Raw genomic sequence first — 22,768 nt, 5'->3', positions numbered from 1 at the left:
TTAAAAACTACTATTTTTTTATTTCCATCACCTACAAGAGGCAGGACAAAGATGTTTTTATCCTTTTGGGGAATGTTTTGCATTTAAAAGAGAATGATACGTCACATACAGAAATCAGAATTTTCGGTGTGGGTATGATGTAATGCAACACGCTTCATAATCTGACAAATATTACAAAAATCTCGAATGTTATGGCTATATGTAGCATGTTTTACCATATCATATAGCAATGATATTTCTGTCATAAACAGACCAAGGAGTTATGTTATTAAAATATTTCTTGAAACTTGAATATACACTACATTTCGAATGAACTTTGTGATATCGAGTTCCGGAAGTTTTTATATCTAGAGATTGACTCAATTAATATGTTGATAACATTATGGACAAATTTTGCCAATCATCATCAATCTTTACTTCCTAATTTTAAAATTAGTAATACAAACTGACAAAACTTGAAACATGGACAGAAACCATACAGGGCTGCTATAAAAGCAGCCCGTACATTACAGATCGATCTACCCATTAACATATCCAATGAATTGAAACAAAAAAAAAGTACTTGAAAGCTGATAATGGTACACGGAACCTCCACTACTGTGCCTGCAATGACCGAAGCGCTAAACGTAAGCAAGATGTGACGGTCGGATAAATAAGGGTAAGGCTTTATGTTACTAGCAAGGTTGTGATTAAGCAGAAAAGAACACACACAAAAAAAAATTATTGCTTGCATTTGTTATGATTATATTTTAATGAGACCTGCAGGTTAATAATAAATTTGACTTCAACTTTTGTATGACAGGATTAGTATAAAATTACGAAAACAGTAGATTTTCCATAGTTAAAACCACATTGAAGGATAAGAGAAATTGAAATATCAAATTCTAAATTTCCTAGATCACATATATTTTGTGTATTAGTATTTCGTGATGTGACATGGTTTCGTGACATGTTTTCCGGACTACTCGTTTTTGAACGTCGATGTAATTACTAAACCACTCACACTATGAAATCAGTTAGATACTTACTAGACCACTCGCGCTAAGAAATTAATTAGCAAAACACAATACCATTTTGAAAGTTTTAGACATCATATATATATATATATATATATATATATATATATATATATATATATATATATATATATATATATATATATATATATATATCCTCAGTACAATAGATTCAAATTTTCCAAAACCATGAACATAAACCGCAGTACAGCATATGTTTTATATAACATTTGTGACTCTATACCAGTACGGTTCATGAATAAAGAATAAAGGTGTAATAGGTAAACAGGTTGATAAATACAAGGAAAAGACAAACATTTAAACATGTACATGTTCAAATAGGTTTTCGTTTTCAAGGGATGCAATATTTCTTCTTTCATTTCGCTATAAATATGTTTTTCTTCAAAAACAGTTTCTCTTAATTGTTTGTCTTTGCCGTAAATGACACCATAGAAGCATGTATCTCACTTAAGTCTTTGACCACCGATATATATATATATATATATATATATATATATATATATATATATATATATATATATATATATATATTCACATTCGCCCATACTGTTATTTAAAATTATTTACCACTAAAAGCTAGTCTCGTTAGGTAACTTCGTTCGTTTTTACGTCAAGATCGCCATACTCATTATTTTTAAACAGGGTCTTTTTACTTTAGTACACATCTTTTAGTATCTATAAACCCCTTTTCTAGTTTGTCATCAGGATCTATCGCTATAACCTAATCGTCTTTGAAATCTGGAAGACAGATCAGTTAGACAAAAAATAACAATGTGTGTGAAACTGTCTTTGTATTTGTCTCTAACAGATTTCATAGATCGTCTTTCCACAATTTATAGTTATGTCACAAATTGTCATATAGTTGGTCTCATTCAAATACAGCTCTGTTGTGTTGCTGTTAAGCGCCAAGGCTTTGCAGTTGTCTGTCCACAGCAAGGAAGCACGTGTCACTCCACGAGGTAGACGTAAGTTATTGAGGACTTAAACATGATTGATTTTTAATTGATTGATTAAAATGTTCGCCTGAACATCTAAAACGAAATAAGTATGAGTCTCTACAACTTGTTCTCGGTTGATTTTAAAGTTGATACGCTGTTGAACATTAGCCAGTTTTAAGACCACTACCTTGCAACCATCACTTAGATTTGTTTTGGTATTGCTGAGTATAAAACGTTTTGGATCCCTTTTTTTTCCTACTCATTTGGCTTGTGTTCAAAACGCTCTAACTCGTACTGGGAGAAAGCAAGTTTGAGGTTTGTTAATGCTGTGTTCTTTAGAATGTCAATGATTTTCTCCCTACTGATGTAGTCATAAAATAAAGCCATGCCATGTCTATACTTGTTATTACCTGATTATGTGATTGACTCGTATGTAATCCTTACGTGCATTTGGCCTGTGCATTCTAGTTTGTACTTGTCATTGCGACCATATATCTCTTCGCAGGCTTTTCTGAGTACTATGTTAAATCTTAAATGCCGAGGACGATCGAGAAAGAGACAGTAGACAAAGATCTGTCAGAATCTGAAAGTTTGATTGTATTTTTAACTTCTTTCAGTTAACCGCAATATGCATAGCATCAATACCATTAATTTGCGCATTACCTGCCCCTGCCTGATCAGTTTCGTTCATGATGACTTGTTGAATTCTAATTGTACTCACCGAAACAGATACCTAAAGATCTTTGTATGTCATGAAAATCCTGTATCTTTCAACATTTCAAGATCAGCGCTTTCTTATGATACGGTTATGTCTTTTGCAAACATTCTAATTTATTTACCACTGTACTGTTAATATCCCCCTTTACCTTCATATCAAACGACAGAAAGCAACTACCGGGTACAGTAAAAAAATTATTATTAAGTTTAGAAGTATTGTCTGTAAGACTGTTCATATTTAATCATGTTTAGAGTGTATTTGATATCAATGTATAATGCATTAAGGTATTTAACGTCTTGCACTACTATTGCATGCATGTGAGGAGTTATGTATTTACCGTACTTTGACGTTTGCTAGTTATTAACGATCAAAATGTCAGAATCCATGTAATAGAAACCTGTTAGCAACATACACAAAAACAATCACGACAAAAGTAATGAATACGTGCTTGTATTTTACTTTATCGTTATGTTTGGGAAAAAATTAGGTTTAGGTAATCTTAGTTTTTAAGTTTTATATTAGGGTGGGTAGAAGCGTATAGAACAAAAGCATCATAGAACACAGATACCATCTAGTTTGTTCAAATACTCCTTCGCCAGTTCTTGTCTCATTGTTTCATTCAAATAATCAAGTTACGTATTTCCGTTTTCATCAGACTCTGGGCAGTGCGGTTTTACTTTGCAGTTCTTGAAAGATAATCATGCGTGATTTAATTTTAACCTCCGAAAAGGACCATTAAATTGTATCATTCATCAATTTTAAGAACTTTTGCTTTCTAGTCATTACAGACCGTTTGTTATTGCTTCCCAGTTTATACCTGCCGCTGTCGTTATTTATACGTACTATATTTCTTCAGATTTCGAAATTGGTTGTATGAGTGAATTTGTACATTTCCCTATCATATGTGAGTTCTCTTTTCCACTTGCTGAAATTAGAAACATGAATATACTGGAGGAAAAGTTCTGACAGGTACAGATAGAACAAAAAGAAAGAATAATAAATTTAATAATTCATTCCGACATGAACTTGCTGAATTTCAATATAATTCTAACCATTCTTTATCCAGTGGGATTGATGAAACTGTACAATGTATCATTGATATATATCAGAAGTCTGCCCGGTATATGTGTATTTTGTTACAGTGTAATAAAAGGTATAAAAAATTCAACCTTTTTGGTGTGATAAACAATATGATCTCTTAAAAAGGCAAAAAGAAATATACTCTCTCCATAAATTTAGATTTAATAGTTCCATTCAAAATCTGACAAACTATAAAATGAGCATAAATATGTTCAAAAATGTAATTTGCACGAAAATAGAGAATTATAAGCATAAAAAAAGAAACGGAATTAATAGAATCAAGGTCAGATATATCAAAGTTTTTGAAAACTGATTAAACAAAAACGTGCGCGCAAAGCATGCAGTAACGATAGATCTCGTGTCACCGATGGTATAAGTACTTTAGCTCATTACTGCATCATAATGACTAAGAAATTAATCACAGTTATAACTGTACGACTGAAACTTCAAATGATATTTTTCAAAACTTCTATCTCTGACGCTGAATTTCTCAAAACTATCCAAGCTCTGAAATCAGGAAAGTCTGGTGGACCGGAAGGAATAATGGCCGAAATACCTCACTCAGTGGTTCGAAGCTAATAACAAATATGAAGAAGGTCAGGCAGGAATCCGCAAAGGCAATAGATATTTTTTTTTTTTCGCTTAAAGCAATGGTTAACAAGTATCTGAGTAAAACGGAAGTCGTTGATGCCATATTTTTACATTCTTTCCAAGGCTTTTGACTCTATTGAACATGTAAAAACTACTGACTTGCTTAGTCAACAAAGGTATCGGTGGAGAGTTGTTTAAAGTACTAGATTAGATGTACAAAAATGTCCATTCGTGTGTGCCGATGAAAGGAAAATGTACAGAATTTTTAACCTGTAATACTGGTATCAGAAAATGCGGCGTATTAAGCCATGTTCTGTTCCATCTACTTATATACGATTTAGTATCAGACTTCCGACCAAAGTGTCTTAATGGTATATATTGCACAAGAAATGTCTGATATTGCATTGCTGTATGCTGCTAACGTTGCAAATTGTACTGATACAGTCCACTGTTTACAAAGTCAAATTATACTGTGGAGACATTTTGTGAAAATGGTGGATTGTCTAATAATTTAGATCAAACTAAAATTATTAAGTAAGAAATGTGGATTTTTTTAGGAGTAACGAAAAGTGGTCTTATAAGGGTAAACAAATCCAAACTGTATCTGGCATAAATACATTGTATTATATTTCAATCCTAGACTTATTTGGGCGAAAGCAAAGCTAGGACTCTTAATTCAAGCAAATACGTCTTTGCATTCGGTGGTATGATTAAAAATATGTTATGCAAATTTCCCGTGACAGAAGCTTTCAAACTATTTGATGCTATGATCACATGATCACATGGGTATTAACTTATGCCGCTGAAATTTAGGGTATGAACATTCACATACAATTGAAAAGGTACATGATAGGTTCCATACTACTCTTTTAAACCTTCCGAGACATAATACTCCCTTTTACCACGAGGATACTGTGGAAGATTACCTATTTTTAGTTCTTATTGTAAATGTATTAGGTATTGGATTAGGTTGATTAGAATGGGTGATAACAGATATCCAAGACAATGTTATATTATGCTGAAAAAAATGGACGAATGGTGTAAGATAAATGAATTTCGAAAGTTAAAGACTTTCTATTCAGATATGGATTTGGTTATATTGGTTCATACTGGATGTTGGAGATAGAAATTATTTTTGTTCAATTTCAGACAAAGTCTTAAAGAATTTTATGCAGGAGTGTAATTCATCCGTAAATAACTCACATAAGGCATACATTAAAATTAAAGCGTATCACTATCGTAAATCTTATGATACCCCTTTGTTCAATTTTATACAACCGTTATTTTACCTACCTATCTACAAAATGCATTAATTAGACTCCGATGTTCCATCTCATAATTTAGCTGTCGAGGAAGGTCGGCATAATGGCATCTATCCAAATCAAAGTTATGTGATAAAAGCCAAAAAAAGAAGATGCATATTACTATTTTTACAATGTCCATTTTATGCAGTTCTTAGAAACCTATTCATGACAGGAATGTTTAGCAAAAAAAAAAACAACCATTTGAAGAAATCTTCTATTCTCTAATGTAGTCTAAGAACCTTGGCATCATATCTCAATTTGCACAATACGTCTTTTGAGCATTTCCCGGAAGAGATCAAATATGTAACTATATCATTTTTTTCCTACCTCTTTGGAAGATCACAGCTATATAATGCTAGTTCCGTTTCATCTTCCCACATATTTTTATTGCGTGTGCTAGAGTTTTCATTTTTTCCCCTTTCTCACATCAGTGTGTTACATTTATGTGTAATAAGGCGTTCGTCATCATTGCAATATTCTTATGTAACTGTAGTATTATGGGCCTATGACCTACATTACCAATAAGCTATTGTGATTGTCATGCCTTTCGGGTACTCGTAGCTCAGAATCCTAAACCAATATACATCCAGGCTTTACTTTGCCTTTGTCATCAAACTCCTTTTTCATATTTAGAGATATATTATTTTGATGCTTTTTTAGGCATTGCAATATAATTTGCTCCCATTTCCATTTTCAAATGAGTTTTAAATTCTATATATGAGCTCGTTTGTATTAGTTTTAAATGTATCAGTTCTACCACATAATGCAAGAATCGTTAATCTGTTTCAGATCTAACTGCATCTGTGTCTGTTGTAAATGTTTGTTTAAAATAATCGAAACATTTTCTCGCACATACTATATATTTGTTTCTCGTCACTGTTGCCTTGCACCACACTGATATTACTAAGCAGCCCGGCAGTATCATATCCTTTTATATCTCTTTTGGCCTGCTCTTCCTAAGCATGTAACGTAAAATTCAGCGAATGTTAAGTTTTTATAGCCGTAATATTATCACTGAAAATTCAAATAAATAAATCATAAATAATTTGTATAGCTTTTACCCAGCTTTAGTTACCATTCAGCCAGCTGTTGTGGTCCTCAATTTCTTGGGTGTTTGTATTTCACTTAAATTGTTCTTTTTCGGCAACGCTGACAGAGCATGAGTGTTACTGTTGTTCGGGTAAATAATATTTTAGTATTTATATCTCGTATATTTTGAGTCTCATCAGTTAATGGAACTGTTTGACCAAGGCAATTCTTAACTGTGCACTGGAGATTTTAAAGTGCCCTGGCTTTGCATATATAATTTTTATTTTTTTCAAATCGTCTTCTAACGCATCAGTCTTGCTGTTTATTTTCTGCGCAATAGGTTGTAAATAACTGTGGATGTTAATTATTTTGTCTGCACCTCTCTCTCTCTCTCTCTCTGTTTTGCCTCTTGCAAATTTTGAATAGCATTAGATAATGTGTCATCTAAACAAGTCATGAGTATCTAAACTATTCTCTTCTCCTCTCATCAATATATACGTAGACTACGGAGAACAACGGCTAAAGTTACAGGTTATTTAAAATGAGTTTTGAATTAGAAAAGATCTATTTCTCATTACCAAAAATTATATCTAAAAATTTAATTAAGTTTAGAACTGCAGATCATAGGTTTCCCGTCGAAAAAAGTAGGTGGGCTAATGTTCCCTATAACGTAAGGTATTGCACACTTTGTCAGTCTCAAGAAATGGGGGACGAATATCATTATATTCTATATTGTTCTTGTTTTCACGATGAAAGACGAAAATTTCTACTTCACTTTTACACTTCCAGGACTAATGTTTATAAATATAATAAATTAGTGAATACAGGTAAAGTACAACTCTTAGAAAGTATTTGCAGGTTTTGAGATTGTGTTTTCCAAATATTGTAAACCCTGTTAAGCATTGTGTAATATTATCACACGCTTTAAATTCATGTTCTTTTTCTTATATGCCTCATATCTTGTAACCTTTAAAATCTGAGTATAATAAAGTATTGTCTTGATTTATGATTGTGTTAGTTATGTTATTACCACTCTGTTCAATTCCTGTTAATTTATTGTTAACATTTTCTCTGTGTCGTTAGATCTTTAAAATGTTTATCCTCCATAGCCTTACTTATTTGGGGTGTTAACATAACTCCAGACCAATCAAGCAATAGCTGACATATTTGTGATGTGGTTATTGCATACAAATATATGATTGTATTTTTATACATCGAGTAATATCTGTAGCGTCTGATATTTTCTCAATATCGAAATGGAAACCAAACTGACTAGGATTTCTTAGGAATGTCGTACCTTTGGTCTCAACATCGAACTGTAAACCAAATTGACTAGGATTTCTTAGGAATGTCGTACCTTTGGTCTCAACATCGAAATGGAGACCAAACTGACTAGGATTTCTTAGGAATGTCGTAAATATGGTCGCAGTATCGAAAGGTAAGCCAATCTGCCTAGTATTTCTTAGGATTGTCGCAAATTTTTTCATCAATCACATTGGAGAAACATTACTTCTTTTAGATAATATTATACATTTGTGTAATTGTTACTAGGAGTTATGTTTCAGGTTTTTAACATGTAAACGTTCCTCATTGTTACCTTTTACGTTCATTCCCAATTTGACTTTGCTTTACATATCAAGGTTATAAAACCCACGATCAATTAAAACAATCATTTCACTCTTGTAGTTTAAGTAATAGAAACTATTGCTTTTGAGTTCGTCAGAAATATATTGGTAAGCAACAAAATCTATTCACTGTTATGAAATGGATAGCTTATATATACGTGGGGTTTGGGGAGTGGATTTCCTAAGATTTAGGCACACTATGGGATGGGCATGGGTTCAAAATAGTAAACTGCGTGGGGACTTGCGATAGCTAGTCATTGCAGTTGCTTCTTTTCTTTTTTGATATTTTAAATAGCTGAAAAAAATAAATATATGTGTTTGTTTCTATTTTAGTCGGTTTAGGTGGTAGCCAACCTTTCCAGTTTCCCAGTTTGGTTGGTCTTGACTATTGGCCGAAGTACTGTGAAGAGGAAGTCGAAAAAGGTAATTGCACTTTAGTATAGAGTAGTTATAATTGCTTGTCTTGATTAAGTAACTCAGCTGGTTTACCTTATGTAAGATCTTTGAAAACACGCTGGGTGCAACGCACGAAATAAGTGTTCTCGCGTATTTAAGTCATGTTTCATTATGTGTCATTCACGTATATGTCAAAAATCTTTTTATCTTTCTCATTTTGCTTGAAATTCTTTCTCAAGAAGAAATAGTCATATTTATTTACTGTTTGAATTACACTTTGACTTCGCATTTTCTCTTATTTTATGTATGTATGTATATATGGATGGATGGACGTACGTACGTATGTATGTATGTATTTATAGATATTCTACATTTGACAATAAGCCAGTCTACCATGTAGGTTTCAACGTATTTGCATGCTCATATCAATAGTGATAAGTATGTACAATGAACATGATTAGAAGTACTTGAACATACTCATACAATGCATTGGTATGCCATACGACTATAGAGACCTATCAGTCATGTCTAGACTCACAAACACAGAGTACATGCAAACACGCATATAAAGGCAAGCAATATACAAGCACACAAAACAAAACCGGAAAATAAAATGGAGGATACATACATTCACGACAAGTATCGGTATCTTAGCGGCAAGGTTTAGCACACAGTACAGTGTTTATGGTAATATAAAATAATTTACATGGTTTTCGTGTTGTAGGTTTCATCACAGAGTACCGTCTTTAAGTAACAATTTAATAGAACGTGCAAATAAACTTGAATATGTTGAATATTTAATTTGAGGAAGGAATTATTCTCCACGGAGAAGTTCCTGAATAAGAAAAGGAATTACAATTTGTACGTATATAAAGCAATCATTTAGTGGAAGAACGTATATGAAATGTTATAAATAAGAAAAAAATAGGTTAAGTTATGCATTTAGGAATGTGACTTTGTATACTAAATTACGCTTGTAGTTTTGGGGATTTAATTATTACAGAGGTCCAATATCCTGAACATTTCACTTAAAAATATTGTGATGTCCGAGTTTAATATCAATATAGCAGCTCGTTTTTTTAGTTCGTTTATTCGTTCAATCTCAGATTCTGATGCATTAATCAAAATGATACAGGCATAACGACATTAATCAAAATGATACAGGCATAACGTCATTAATAAAAATGATACAGGCATAACGTCATTAATCAAAATGATACAGGCATAACGTCATTAATCAAAATGATACAGACATAACGTCATTATTTATATATAGCTGTTCGAATGTAGAACGATATGCGTTTAGTAATTATAGTTCCAGTTATTGAACAGTCCTGATCAGTATGAATGTTCCTCTGTAGATTTTAACGTATAAATGCCGCAAGAACATCTTCAGTAATTGCAGCTCCAGTTAATCATCCTATCTGTACTGAGCATCTGTTGTCATACAGTTAGTTTTCATGGGTTCATTAACATGTGATCAGATATATACTATTCGGAAGGAGAGTGAAATTCATGTTGAAGATGTATTTCATTATCATCTGTTAATTTCCGAGAGGTATAAATAAAACTCTAATCGGCGAATAAGTCTGTGTTACACTGACAAGTACAGATTAGAATATGATTTATATAAACATGAAATATAATGGGATGTGAATTAGACCCCCGTGTAATGCCATGAACATTTCCTCTGGAGCTAAGTTGACAATCTTTTTTTTTTAAGTGTGAGCATTTGTTTTTTAAATTTATTTACAAAAATTGCTCTTTAAGTAAAATAGGGTAGTCCACAACATAAAAAGCTGTTTAAAAAGTAATATTATTATAAATTTTTCAAATTAACTGAACTTAAACTAAGTTCTTGAACCATTCTCGCAGTTAGTCATTTCCGCAATTAGTCATAATTAGCAAGTAGGGTAGTTTAGCTGGCGAACATTTTGAAACCATTAATTTACGGGGAATGCATATTTGCTACAAAAAATATGCATGCTTGGAGAACTACAGGTGATATTTAGAGAATAATTTAATTTATGTTTAAGATAGGAACAGTGTTTCACTTCAAGCATTAGAAGTAATAAAAATATGTCTCCACACAGGTAAAAGATACAGGATAGACGACGATAGTATTGATACAGTCCTCTGCATTGATATATCATCATCCATGAAGGGAGAAGCATGGGGGCAGGCAATGGATTTTGCAAGAAACTTTGTCCGGGGTGAGATCCTTAAACAGTCATCTTTGCATCATTTAAAACTGAATGATTGGTGCAGTTTAGACTATTGAACTGATTCATGGGTATATTTTTTAAATATTTCCTCTGATTTTCCAGTTTTTGAGCTAAATTAATTTGCTATTTAAGTCATTTTTTGACATCATTTTAGTTTTATATATCACGATGAGGAAATTTCAGATAAAAAGAAATTCTCTCTCTCTCTCTCTCTCTCTCTCTCTCTCTCATGAATGAATGAATGAATGAATTAATGAATGAATGAATTAAAAACATATTTCCAAAATAGAAATTATCGTATACATATAATTGATTATGCACTGAATAAAGCCCAAAATCTTACTCAGCATGAGGCTTTAAACATAGTAAAATGTACGATAGAGAAAAATATAATTGCTTTCACAATACAATATAATCCTTCATTACCTAATATAGTCCAAGTAATTAATACATATTGGAGTCTCCTTAATTTATCAAATAAAATCAGCTTAAAAATACTTCACAAAAGTAAATCAATTCATGCTTATAGAAGACCTAAGAACTTGCAAGATATTTTTTAAATTAGAACTACGCCGACAGAAAATAGAAAAGATGTTTTTCATCATCTAAATGTTACAGACATTGGTACTCTCAATGTACAAATATTAGAGAAAGTACTTATTCAAGTAGCTCCAATACAAAATAAGTGTTTTCTCTATGTTATAACACCAACTGCATATCAACTAGTGTGATTTATTTGATTACCTGTACCTGTAAAAAAAATGTGACAAATACTTCAATACATTTCTAAGAGAATGAGTAATCACCGCTTTGATATAAAAAATTGTTTGATTACTTAGTTCTTCTCTCATGTTTGAATTCATTTTATTACAAACAAAAATTCTTTACGTGATTTGTCTTTCATGACAGTCAATATTGTGCATACAGACACAAAGAGACTGATTAAAGAACGTTACTGGATTCATACATTAGATACTTTGCATCCCAATGACCTTAATACCAAGGCACTGTATAAAATTGTATTTAATAATAGAATTGATATTTTGTATATCCTTTATAAATATATAATTGCATGTGTGACTCTTTGTTTCTATATTATTATTCACTCATTCAGTTTTCATTACAGACTCAGTATCTTTTTTGATCCTATTATACATATAAAATTGTTATGATGATACATATTATGTATGATGTTATGTCGTAAATGTTATTTTGTAATATATAAACCTCATCAGTTTCTTTCAAAACATTTTGTGCCTGAGGAAGCATGCTGTAAATGCGAAACTAGTTGCACAGATTTGTCAATGTTTGTGTTGTTGTTTTTTTCAGTTATATATATATATATATATATATATATATATATATATATATATATATATATATATATATATATATATATATATATATATATATATATACTCCAGGACTAGAGGTATTAATATTTGGCATATTTGGAAAGTTCATAAAAACTGTGAAATTACCTTCATGGTTAAAACAAATGTTTTGGATTTTTTTAAAGCAGCAAGGATGGTACATACTATATTACTATTAGGTAAACTATTATAGATTAAATATTGCTGTGTGTGAAACTCCTTTAAAAAGTCCATGTGAGTTGTTTTCAAATAAAGTTTCATCGTTTATATGCAATATATGCTCATTTTTTCTCCGTTAACTTTACATTGTCAGAATCTGTAAGTATTTTTCTATATTGCACTGCTTCATACCACATGCCTTGTGTGTCTAAAAATATCTTAGTGTATTAGGAACTACTTTGTAAACTAACAATATATGCTCTTTAAGTACATGCTTTACCTTTGGGTTTATTAAATTTATGGATGAACTAAACAGGATGTTTTGCCCATTTGAAAGAAGAGATGATTAAGCTATTGATGTGGGTTTGTTAACTGAGTCACTAATGAACTTTTCAAACAGCAAATGAATGAACTTGATATTTGCAATGTCAGCAATAAAAATGAGAAATGCAGTAATTGAAAATACCATTCTGATCGTTTAAGCAATTATTTAGAAGAAATATTTGCACCTTTTTGCAAATAGAATGGTTCAGACTATGACCAGTGATCTCTAGAGTTAATAAAAATAGCACAGAGAAGCATAATGAGGCCAAGGGCTATTGTATATCTATCAGAACCATACCATTTTCTACTTAATCAAAAACTAAATTTCAGACGAAAAATGCAACTGAAGGTTTTGGTAGAAAACAAGGAGCGTCAGAGCCAATAAGCCAAGACAACAAAAAAGTATTATTTCCACTGGCTAAATGGACTACCACAAAACAGCAGCTGTGCAACTTTCCACGTTTAAATATTTTGAAACAATGTTAGGCTAGCAATAGGGGATACGCACTGCACGATACAGGTCATAGCTGGTGTCCTCCAACATTTCCAACTGAAATCACATTCTCTTTACTGCAATGAACTGACCCAATAAATCCACCCCACCATAAGCAGAATAACAGAATTGAGTTGGATCAACAGCAAAACAAATTTCATCCATTAAAGACCAACTGCAAAAGTTGTTTTTCAATGTGCATTCATTCAAAATAATATTTGACTATAAATAAAAATTTAACTTGACCAAAACAAGAATATGTTTAAACTACTGTCAAGCGCTATGAAGTTGATAGGTCACTGGGAGGTGGTATGTGCGCCTTAATATTGTTACTCTGTATTGATGAATCTACAGTTGTGTATTTATTTTGAAATACAACATAAATTCAATTACTGTGTTTCTTGTAGTGCATTCCTTTATTATTAAGTCTTAGGTTGGAAGATGAAATGAGTATATGAAGGTTACTGCATTTGTATAGGAAAACATGAACTCTTTTTTTCGGACTAATACTTCATTCCCAAAGGTCATGCAGTATCACTCAGAGAAACCTCTTTCATATTTTCCCATACAAATGCAGTAATACCGGTATATATATATATATATATATATATATATATATATATATATATATATATATATATATATATATTTGCAAACCAATAATTCTCCTGAAACTTCCAAATTGTACCTTTACATCCATGTATCCATGATATAAATTAAATAAATCAAAGTTATTGAATTATTTTATAATTTCAGGAATAAAAGCCAACCCACCGATTAATGTGGGTGTTCAAGAGAAGATCGCACTTGTTACATTTGGACATATTACAAAGATTCATAAGCATCTAACGACAGACTACGATGGTATCCTTCGGCTTATTGGTAGTGTATTGTTTTTCAAAAATCACATACCGAAGATGATACAGTTATTTTATTAACAGTCATATGACTGTGTCATGATTCTCTTTTTAAATTCTCTGCCTATACATCACATTTGAACTCATCTAACATGAACCTGATAAATCTGGTCTGGAGATTAAAAAAGAAACTGTCTGAGACCAAGTTTTCAAGAAATAAAATGTGACATTACAGATGTACATATTATGTGAGAGGCTGACACAAAATCTCTGGCTTAGATTCAGTCTCGAAGTTGTATGATTTATAGTCCATCTGTCTCATAAAGCTCTGGAATATCAGGTTCTTTGCTGTTTATTAAACAAATGATTATCAATGAGTAGTAGAATAGATCTGATTCTTTTGCTGTTCGATGCTTGTTTTAATCTTATAAATACAATAACATGATTGCTCCACTCCTTTTTGGAAGGTGCAAACTTTATGTCAACACCTTGTGTCAAAACAGGGTCAAAACGGACCAGTTCCAGGGGCCCGAGTGGCCAAGTGGTCTAAAGCGCTCTCCATTATGGATCACTGCCATCTCACCTCTGTCTGCGTGGGTTCGAGTTTCGGATTCGGCCAATGTGGGTATGTGAGAAAGCTTACCAGTAGCTTCTCAAGGGTCGGTGGTTCTTTCCAGGGATTTCCCGGGTTCTTCCTCCATCATTAATACTGGCCACCATGTATAGCCTATCATGTGCTGAAAAATGGCGTTAAACCCTACAACAACAACAACAACAACGGACTGGTACCAAAAAGGCCCAAAACAGACTAAAGCTTAAAAGGCCCAGTCCAGAAAGGCACAACCCAAAAAGGCCCATTTATGTATCAATTACCAATTACTAGTATCATGTCTACTAAAAGTAACTAATACATAAATATCAAGTCCTTGTTTTACTGTGAAATGTCTATAAATAATGTGCAGTAGAGAATCATTGTGCAGTATGTCACACAATCGTACCTGAGTGATCCTGAAATTAATTGTGACACACTACTACTTGTTCTATGTAAAATGAACAAAGAAAATAATGTAATTTACTGAATGTGAGAAAGTTAAAGGAAGGCAAATAATAATTGTGTAAGAAAACATTGGAAGTAAAACGAATCAATAATATCTTTGTTATAACATATCAAGACTGAAGATAAGTTAGTGTCACCTACGTGTGGTTTGTGCATGCCAACTTTGTCATGGTAATGCCTTAATTAAGTGATGACGATTGTATTAATGATGGATGAATATTTTCATTTGCAAAGACTATTGACTCTTCCTGTTTCACATACATTCAATATTGTTAACATATGTATATGCGTAATTTATTATTGTTGATTATAATTTATGCTTTAAATAGACATTTTGCTATATTCTGTGCCTTGTAGGCACCGTTATTGCATTGTGGTTGCAATGCAAGTCAAGTCAAAATTGGAAGAGAATTAAGAGGTTATTTATAAAAAGTAACAACAAAAAATTGTTATGGTGGGATAGAAAGACAAAAAGAAGAAAAGATATTATGCCTAACTAGCATTATCAACAAAAGACAAACAAACGCTAATGCCATTTCAGATTTATAAATTTGTTAATAATAACAATCGTTATTGCTAATACATGAATATTAAAATCTAATATCAAATACTACAACAATATTGCTCATAATGGCTGTCAAATAAATTTAACAGCAAAATATAGTAAACAATTCTACAATAACAGCAACAAACAATCATTGAACTATATTAACATGCATACATAGATATTCACTTTTCAACAAAAAAACCTTACAACACAACAAAATTGCATACAGTGGCTGTCAAAGTTAACTCATAGTTTCCAAGCCTTTGTTTTCCTAGTGTAGATCACAAAACATACAAAGCTGGGTAGAAAAATGTTGAAACACGGTGTTACAACTCGAGATCAAATATGTGGCTATCAGAAAGTCTTATTAGAACAGATGATTTTATTGGACATTCAAGAAAAGAAAACAATCCCATACAAAATTGTAAATGCATGCTTAAAGAAAAGTTCAATTATGGAACTGTACGTGTTATGCAAAGTTCAAACATTCTGATTTAATACTACATGTAGGGCCAAATATTTATTTCAATTTACTGCAATATTGTATTGACAGCTGTTACAGAAATATATGGTGCAGTTAAACATTGTAAAACAATTACATGAAAGCAATCGAGCATATCTCCATTGTGGGTCCAAAAACTATAATGTGAGATCTATGTATATTGCACATTCATACATTTTTTTCTTTTTTTAAACAAAATGGCAATGCAAGTTTATAAGTATGTAATCCAAGGTCATTAGCTTCAAAATCTTCATCCTTAGATAAAGTGACAGTAATTTTTAACCTGGGCCTTTTACATCCAGGTCCTTTCTGACCCATTACTGGCCTTTCTGGACCGGACCTTTTCCGTACCGATCCTTTCTGACCCGTTACCCCTTGTGTCTCTTGTTATTTCATATCCAGCTATTAAATCTAGACTCTGATTCTAAGCATACAATTGATTCTGTGTATAGAATGATATCGTACAATGTAATTCTAATACTGACAATTTCACAACACCCGGAAGTTTGAATAAAACTAAATTGACAGATCTAGATTTGTCAACATTGTTCATGTGTATTTGGTGGCTATCCAATCTGTTGAATTCATATCCCATCTTTTCTCTATTGCACAATCTCCAATGATATCAACAAAGTAGATTTTGGAAGCAGAATGGAATAAATTATCACACATTTCATGAACTATTGACCTCTCTTTTAAAAAAACTCAAGAATGACATATTTTTTATATAATGAATATTTGACAAGTCTCTAGTTCTTACGTTCTCTTGCACCGCAAAATCCTATTCTGAAATAAAAGACTCTGAAACAGAAAAACATTCTGAAATAATAAATGGCAAACTAGGGTCCATGAACAAACTAGCATGGTAGTAATTATTTACAGACATAAATCAACTATAAACGTACCGGGTATGCGATCTGTTATCATCAAAGGGTAAAAAGAATGAATCTAGACAGCTTCTTTCATGAAACTGTTATAAAGCTGTTCGTCTCCATTGCCTCATAGCATAAATTACCATTGTATTTGCACCAGGTTGCTATACACTGAAATTACCATTGTACATGTATTTGCATGTTATTATACACTGAAATTACCATTGTACATGTATTTGCATGGTTACTATACACTGACATTACCATTGTATTTGCATGGTTACTATACACTGACATTACCATTGTATTTGCATGGTTACTATACACTGACATTACCATTGTATTTGCATGGTTACTATACACTGGCATTACCATTGTATTTGCATGGTTACTATACACTGAAATTACAATTGTATTTGCATGGTTACTATACACTGACATTACCATTGTATTTGCATGGTTACTATACACTGAAATTACCATTGTATTTGCATGGTTACTATACACTGACATTACCATTGTATTTGCATGGTTACTATACACTGACATTACCATTGTATTTGCATGGTTACTATACACTGACATTACCATTGTATTTGCATGGTTACTATACACTGAAATTACCATTGTATTTGCATGATTACTATACATTGATACTACTGAAGGTGAATGTCAATTTTATTGTCAACTAGAAATCAAGAAATTCAAGAACAACAATGCATTTCTTGCAGTCCCAACTAGTTTCTTGTTTTTGATATTGACTGTTATTGCTCGCTTAACAACTCTTTTGCAGATCATCTCTATCCCGATGGACCCTCACCCATGATACCTGGTTTTCTACTCTGTGTAGCAGCCATTGAAGCATGTGGTAATTATTAACTATTTACAATTGAAAAAAATTTCAGCCTCAAAAAGAGAAAAGAAAACTGATGCTGTCTGAATTCATTTACAGGTATTTTTTTATGGAAATTAAATCATCACAAGTAATGTTTTGACAGTCTTTAAACCAATGGGCATTTAATGTACCATCTTAGCCTGCAGATAACATGCAGCAGACCTCAAAGAAACCTTTAGCAATTCAGATACACATTATCTCACATGAGTAATGATGTAGTGTGAATTTTATGAAATGAGTTTAATAATTTTCAGTTTATGCTCCCTGTACAAGTAAAAGCTGGAAATTGTTCAGTGCATTCGATAATTTAATATTAAATTATTATCAATCAGAGATTTTGTTTGCCGCATACTAGTTTTTATTTTAGAAACAAGTTGTTATATGGAAAAACTGCAGGATGTTTTTCATTTCATTTTGGCTCAGATGCAGCACCATTCAGTCCTTGCGCATGAAAATATAATCCCAGATGAGAGCTGAATTCATTGTGCATAATTCAATAAATAGTAACATTTTAAAGTAATTTATAGTAACATTTTAAAGTAATATTTCTTTGCTACAAATTATAATTAATTAGTAACATTTTAAAGTAATTAATAACATTTTAAAGTAACTAATAACATTTTAAAGTATTTAATTATTAACATTTTAAAGTAATATTTTTTTACAAATTATAATTAATTAGCAAGATTTTAAAAAGTAATTAATTACTAACATTTTAAAGTAATTCTTTGTTACAAATTATAATTAATTAGTAACATTTCAAAGTAATTCTTTGTTACAAACTATAAAATATTAGTAACATTTTAAAGGAATTCTTTGTTACAAATTATAATTAATTAGTAACATTTTAAAGTAATTCTTTGTTACAAATTAAAATTCAGTGAGTAAAAGTCCTTCCAAATCAATGGAATATTTGTAACGGATACATTTTCCAACACTAGATCCCCAATGGAAATTTCTATATGATGTCACATTGTTTACTCAGGTCAGCTGGAATACTTTCAGTTGTCATATGCATGGCTTTCAATGAGATTGCATACAACATTACCACTAAAAAGTCTTGATTTCACCATGGACATTAACCAGAGATGTAGTGTTGCATACATCACAAAATGATAGCCTTCCAGTTGTTGGATATTCATGTAAAGCGATGGTTACTAGATGTTGAAATTGCATTAAATATAGACTAGAAGTGTTTTTGAGTATTTAAGTGATTCCAGAGTTAATGTTTTGTGACAAAAATATTTGCATTATTTAATTTTGAAGAATGGTGCAGTTGGATAGCTTTCTGTCAATTGGGAGACTATCATTTAAATGGCACCCATTTAAATGCAAGTTTAAAACAATGTAAAATAGTACAATACAGACCATATGGTGCTGATCATTAAAAGGAACGTTTTAAACAGTGTAAAGCAGCACAATACTGGTTATATAGTGCCCAATTAAAGGCAAGTTTAAAATAATGACAATTAACACAATACAGGCTATTTCATACAAAATAAAAGTCAAGTTTAAAACAATGTAAAGATAAAGAATTTCACCTAACAAAACTATTTCACCTAGCAAAATTAGAAACTGAAACAAAATATTAAAACGTAAATAAATTAAAACTCTATTAAAGGTATATAAGATGCGAGTTAAAGACAAAAGAGAGGAAACAAATACTAGAAGTAACTACATGACTATAATGGAACCTATTATCTGTAAGGCAATGTAAAGTTGGATGGTTGCTAAAACACTAGGTAGCTTGGCTTGACATAGCTACGTCACTGTCAGGAGATTGCGTTTTATAGTGCACCATATTTAACGGTGCATAATATTAATAATAATGACAATAATAATAATAATGACAATAATAATAATAATGACAATAATAATAATAACTTGATGTCAATAGAATGAAGCTGAGTAAACTCATAGGAAAGACTCTGATGCATGGTGTGCAAAACAATGTTCATAAACTATTGTTTGTCATTTATGCAGATTTCGCATCTGCAGTATACAATATATTTGTCTGGATGGGCACCATAATTGTCAGCTCAAATTTAGCTTGACTTGAATGTCGTGATTTCCGTGGGGTGAGTAGAGTGTCTGGCTGAGTTGAAGTGGATGGTGAATTTGTGTTGTATATGGCTTTTGTGATTGTTCATTCTACAGTCAGCCATTTTCTCACCATATTGGATGGCACAAATCTTGCACATTAGGATCTGAATGGTGTTTTTCCTAACACATTCTAATTTGTTTGCTGGCTATTGTAAGCAATTCCTGTCATGAATTTGTCTAATTCAAATGTGAGGCAGTTTTAATAAGTTACAAATTAGAGAGCAAAAGTAGTTCGTTTGCTGAGTGGTGGGAAAAGTAGTCATACTATCATAGAAAGGTGCCAGTTTGACAAGTATAGTTGATATATTCATCTGATGCCTGTAAATTCAAATTATCTTTGGAGAAACAGTTTGGCCTTGCGAGGTGATAAAAGTTACATCCCTTTTCATGGTCATGGGTCATTCAATAATTAAAATTTGGTAAAGTCGGGCAACATTTTGGTTCATTGGTCATAAAGAATGGCTATATATGGCTTCTTTTCATCTTGCTGAGTTGAGCAGCTGGCTTATCCAGATATTATTTTCAAGCGCTGTTTCCAAGTGAAAGTTGTACTGACGATAGAATCAGTCCTCTGACAGTCATATGTAAGCTGTGTGTCAGGATTAAAGTCATTGTTTTGTCATGGTGTAGAAGACAAACTAAGGTTGATGATACTTTTAAGTCAGTGATGATTTAATTCATAGGATGGATTAAAATAAGCAGAATATAGTAATTTAGAGTGGAACATAAATTTGAGAGAGAACAACATATATGCATATTTTATCTTTGTATTGAATAGTACACATAACACAATAGTAATAATAATAAGAAGAAGAAGAAGAATACAAATGATATTCAGTGCAATGAATTGTGTTCAGAAGCAAATTGTAAGAGGTAAACCTGACTACAGAAGTCGCATCTGAACAACGGCAAGTTTTGCTATTTCCCATGGGTGGATATATATATATATATATATATATATATATATATATATATATATATATATATATATATATATATATATATATATATAAAGGCTGATTCTGTATACTACTACTACTACTACTAATTCTATTATTATTACTACTACTTCTACTACTACTACTAATAATAATAATAATAATAATAATGACAATTTTATTTAAAGAGTGTGACAAAATTAGTTGCTTGGAAAAAATCCCCTTTGTGGTCCTCTACTATATGCATATTTACATTTGAAGTACATGTACATAGCTACACACACACATATGCATGCACACACACACACACACACACACTCATGGATGCTCAAATAGCATTGGTTGTAAGCTATATTGATATATGGACACAATATACAGAAAAATTACATGAACATGCTCCAGCAAGGTACAGTGTGTATATACAGTACAAAAAGAGTGAGACAACAAAGTGGAAGGTTAGTGAATTTATTTAAGTTGTAATGCATTTGTCAAAATGAACAGGTTCAACTTTTCATCCATTGAACTAAATTATAATTAAATGGTTTGGAGATTAAACAGCAGTTAGCTGAAATTGATCTTGTACTGGACATGTTGCCTTGTTTTCTAGCATGGTATAGTTCATTGAGATATAACGGGGGCCATATCATTTGAAACTTTGGGCATAAGTCTAGCCTTTCTCACAATGTTTGTTTATTTACCGTTTACACTTTAATATCATTTGTTGCTTTTAGAATGTTTTGAGCATTATCTAAGATGAGTCTGCAAACTCGTTTTTTCTGCAAGCTGAATATGTTAAAAAATATTCTTGTCAGAAGTGTTTCCCCATATAACATTACAGTACTCTATGTATGGTTGTATATAGCATTTGTAATATATTAGCCTATGCTTAGTTGATAGGTATAACCTTATTTTGCTAAATAACCCCAACATGAGTTGACTTCATGACATATGACTTGAATAGGTTCATTTCATTACTGACAACTATCACCCCAAGGATTTTGGTAAAAATGTTCACAATTTCATTAAAACAGTCAGATAGCAACATAGACAACTGTTTTTCCAGGGAATATTGAAGTCAAAATCAAAAAGCTGTCTATAGAGTATTTTTATCCTGTGCATTATCTTCAAAGACTTGTCAAGAGAAGAAAAACACAGCTGACAATTAATTACTTCCTCATAGCCCTTTTTTAAGTAGTTTTGGTCTGAGTTATTGTTTACTCACATATTTTTTTACTTTTATGTGAAAATGTGACCAGATAGATTTCCTCTAAATGTTATTGTAAACACTAGTAAGGACTGTATACGAGTAACATAGATCTTATGTGGAATGAGACATTTTCTAATCTTTCATTTGTTACTTCCTTTAACATACACTAAGCTTCAAGTAAAAAAAATTCTAAGTTTTGTCACAATTTTAAACCGTAAGCTATGTTACTTCAGGGACACTGAAAGTGTCTTTTAATGTTCATAACAGGACTTAATTTAAAAAGGAACTACAAAAACTGTTAAAGGAAATAAAAATCATTAAGTTTGTTAAAATGCTTAATGTGCATTATTTTTATCTAAATATAAATCATCAATTTGTATGAACAAAATAATCTCTTTTTCAGGTAAAACACTGCAAATGTGGGGTTTGACTGTATTCCCAAGAATCATTATGATTACAGATGGAATTCCAACATCAGCCATTATGTTAAAGGGTCCT

The 22,768-nt window shown here is 31.7% G+C and overlaps 1 protein-coding gene across 6 annotated transcripts in view; it reads left to right on the top strand.

Annotated features, from left to right (window-relative positions):
- LOC149801938 (uncharacterized) overlaps positions 1-22,768 on the top strand; it is a 115,881-nt gene that overhangs the window by 57,907 nt on the left and 35,206 nt on the right. For all 6 annotated transcript variants that reach the window (XR_016420760.1, XM_089956326.1, XM_089956325.1 and 3 more), the window contains 5 exons: positions 8,656-8,745; positions 10,812-10,931; positions 14,049-14,174; positions 17,921-17,995; positions 22,674-22,768. The exon at positions 22,674-22,768 is cut by the window's right edge and continues 24 nt beyond it. Coding sequence is in view for 5 of the 6 variants with exons in the window: in XM_089956326.1 (XP_089812452.1) it covers positions 8,656-8,745; positions 10,812-10,931; positions 14,049-14,174; positions 17,921-17,995; positions 22,674-22,768 (506 nt within the window). In the remaining variant the exon portion in view is untranslated. The remainder of the gene's footprint in view (positions 1-8,655; positions 8,746-10,811; positions 10,932-14,048; positions 14,175-17,920; positions 17,996-22,673) is intronic.

Source organism: Sinohyriopsis cumingii, chromosome 4, assembly GCF_028554795.1.
Source record: "Sinohyriopsis cumingii isolate HCF-2022 chromosome 4, ASM2855479v2, whole genome shotgun sequence".
Lineage (NCBI taxonomy): Eukaryota > Metazoa > Mollusca > Bivalvia > Unionida > Unionidae > Sinohyriopsis > Sinohyriopsis cumingii.
Note: the sequence above shows the minus strand (reverse complement) of the source record. Positions and strands in the feature narration are given on the sequence as shown.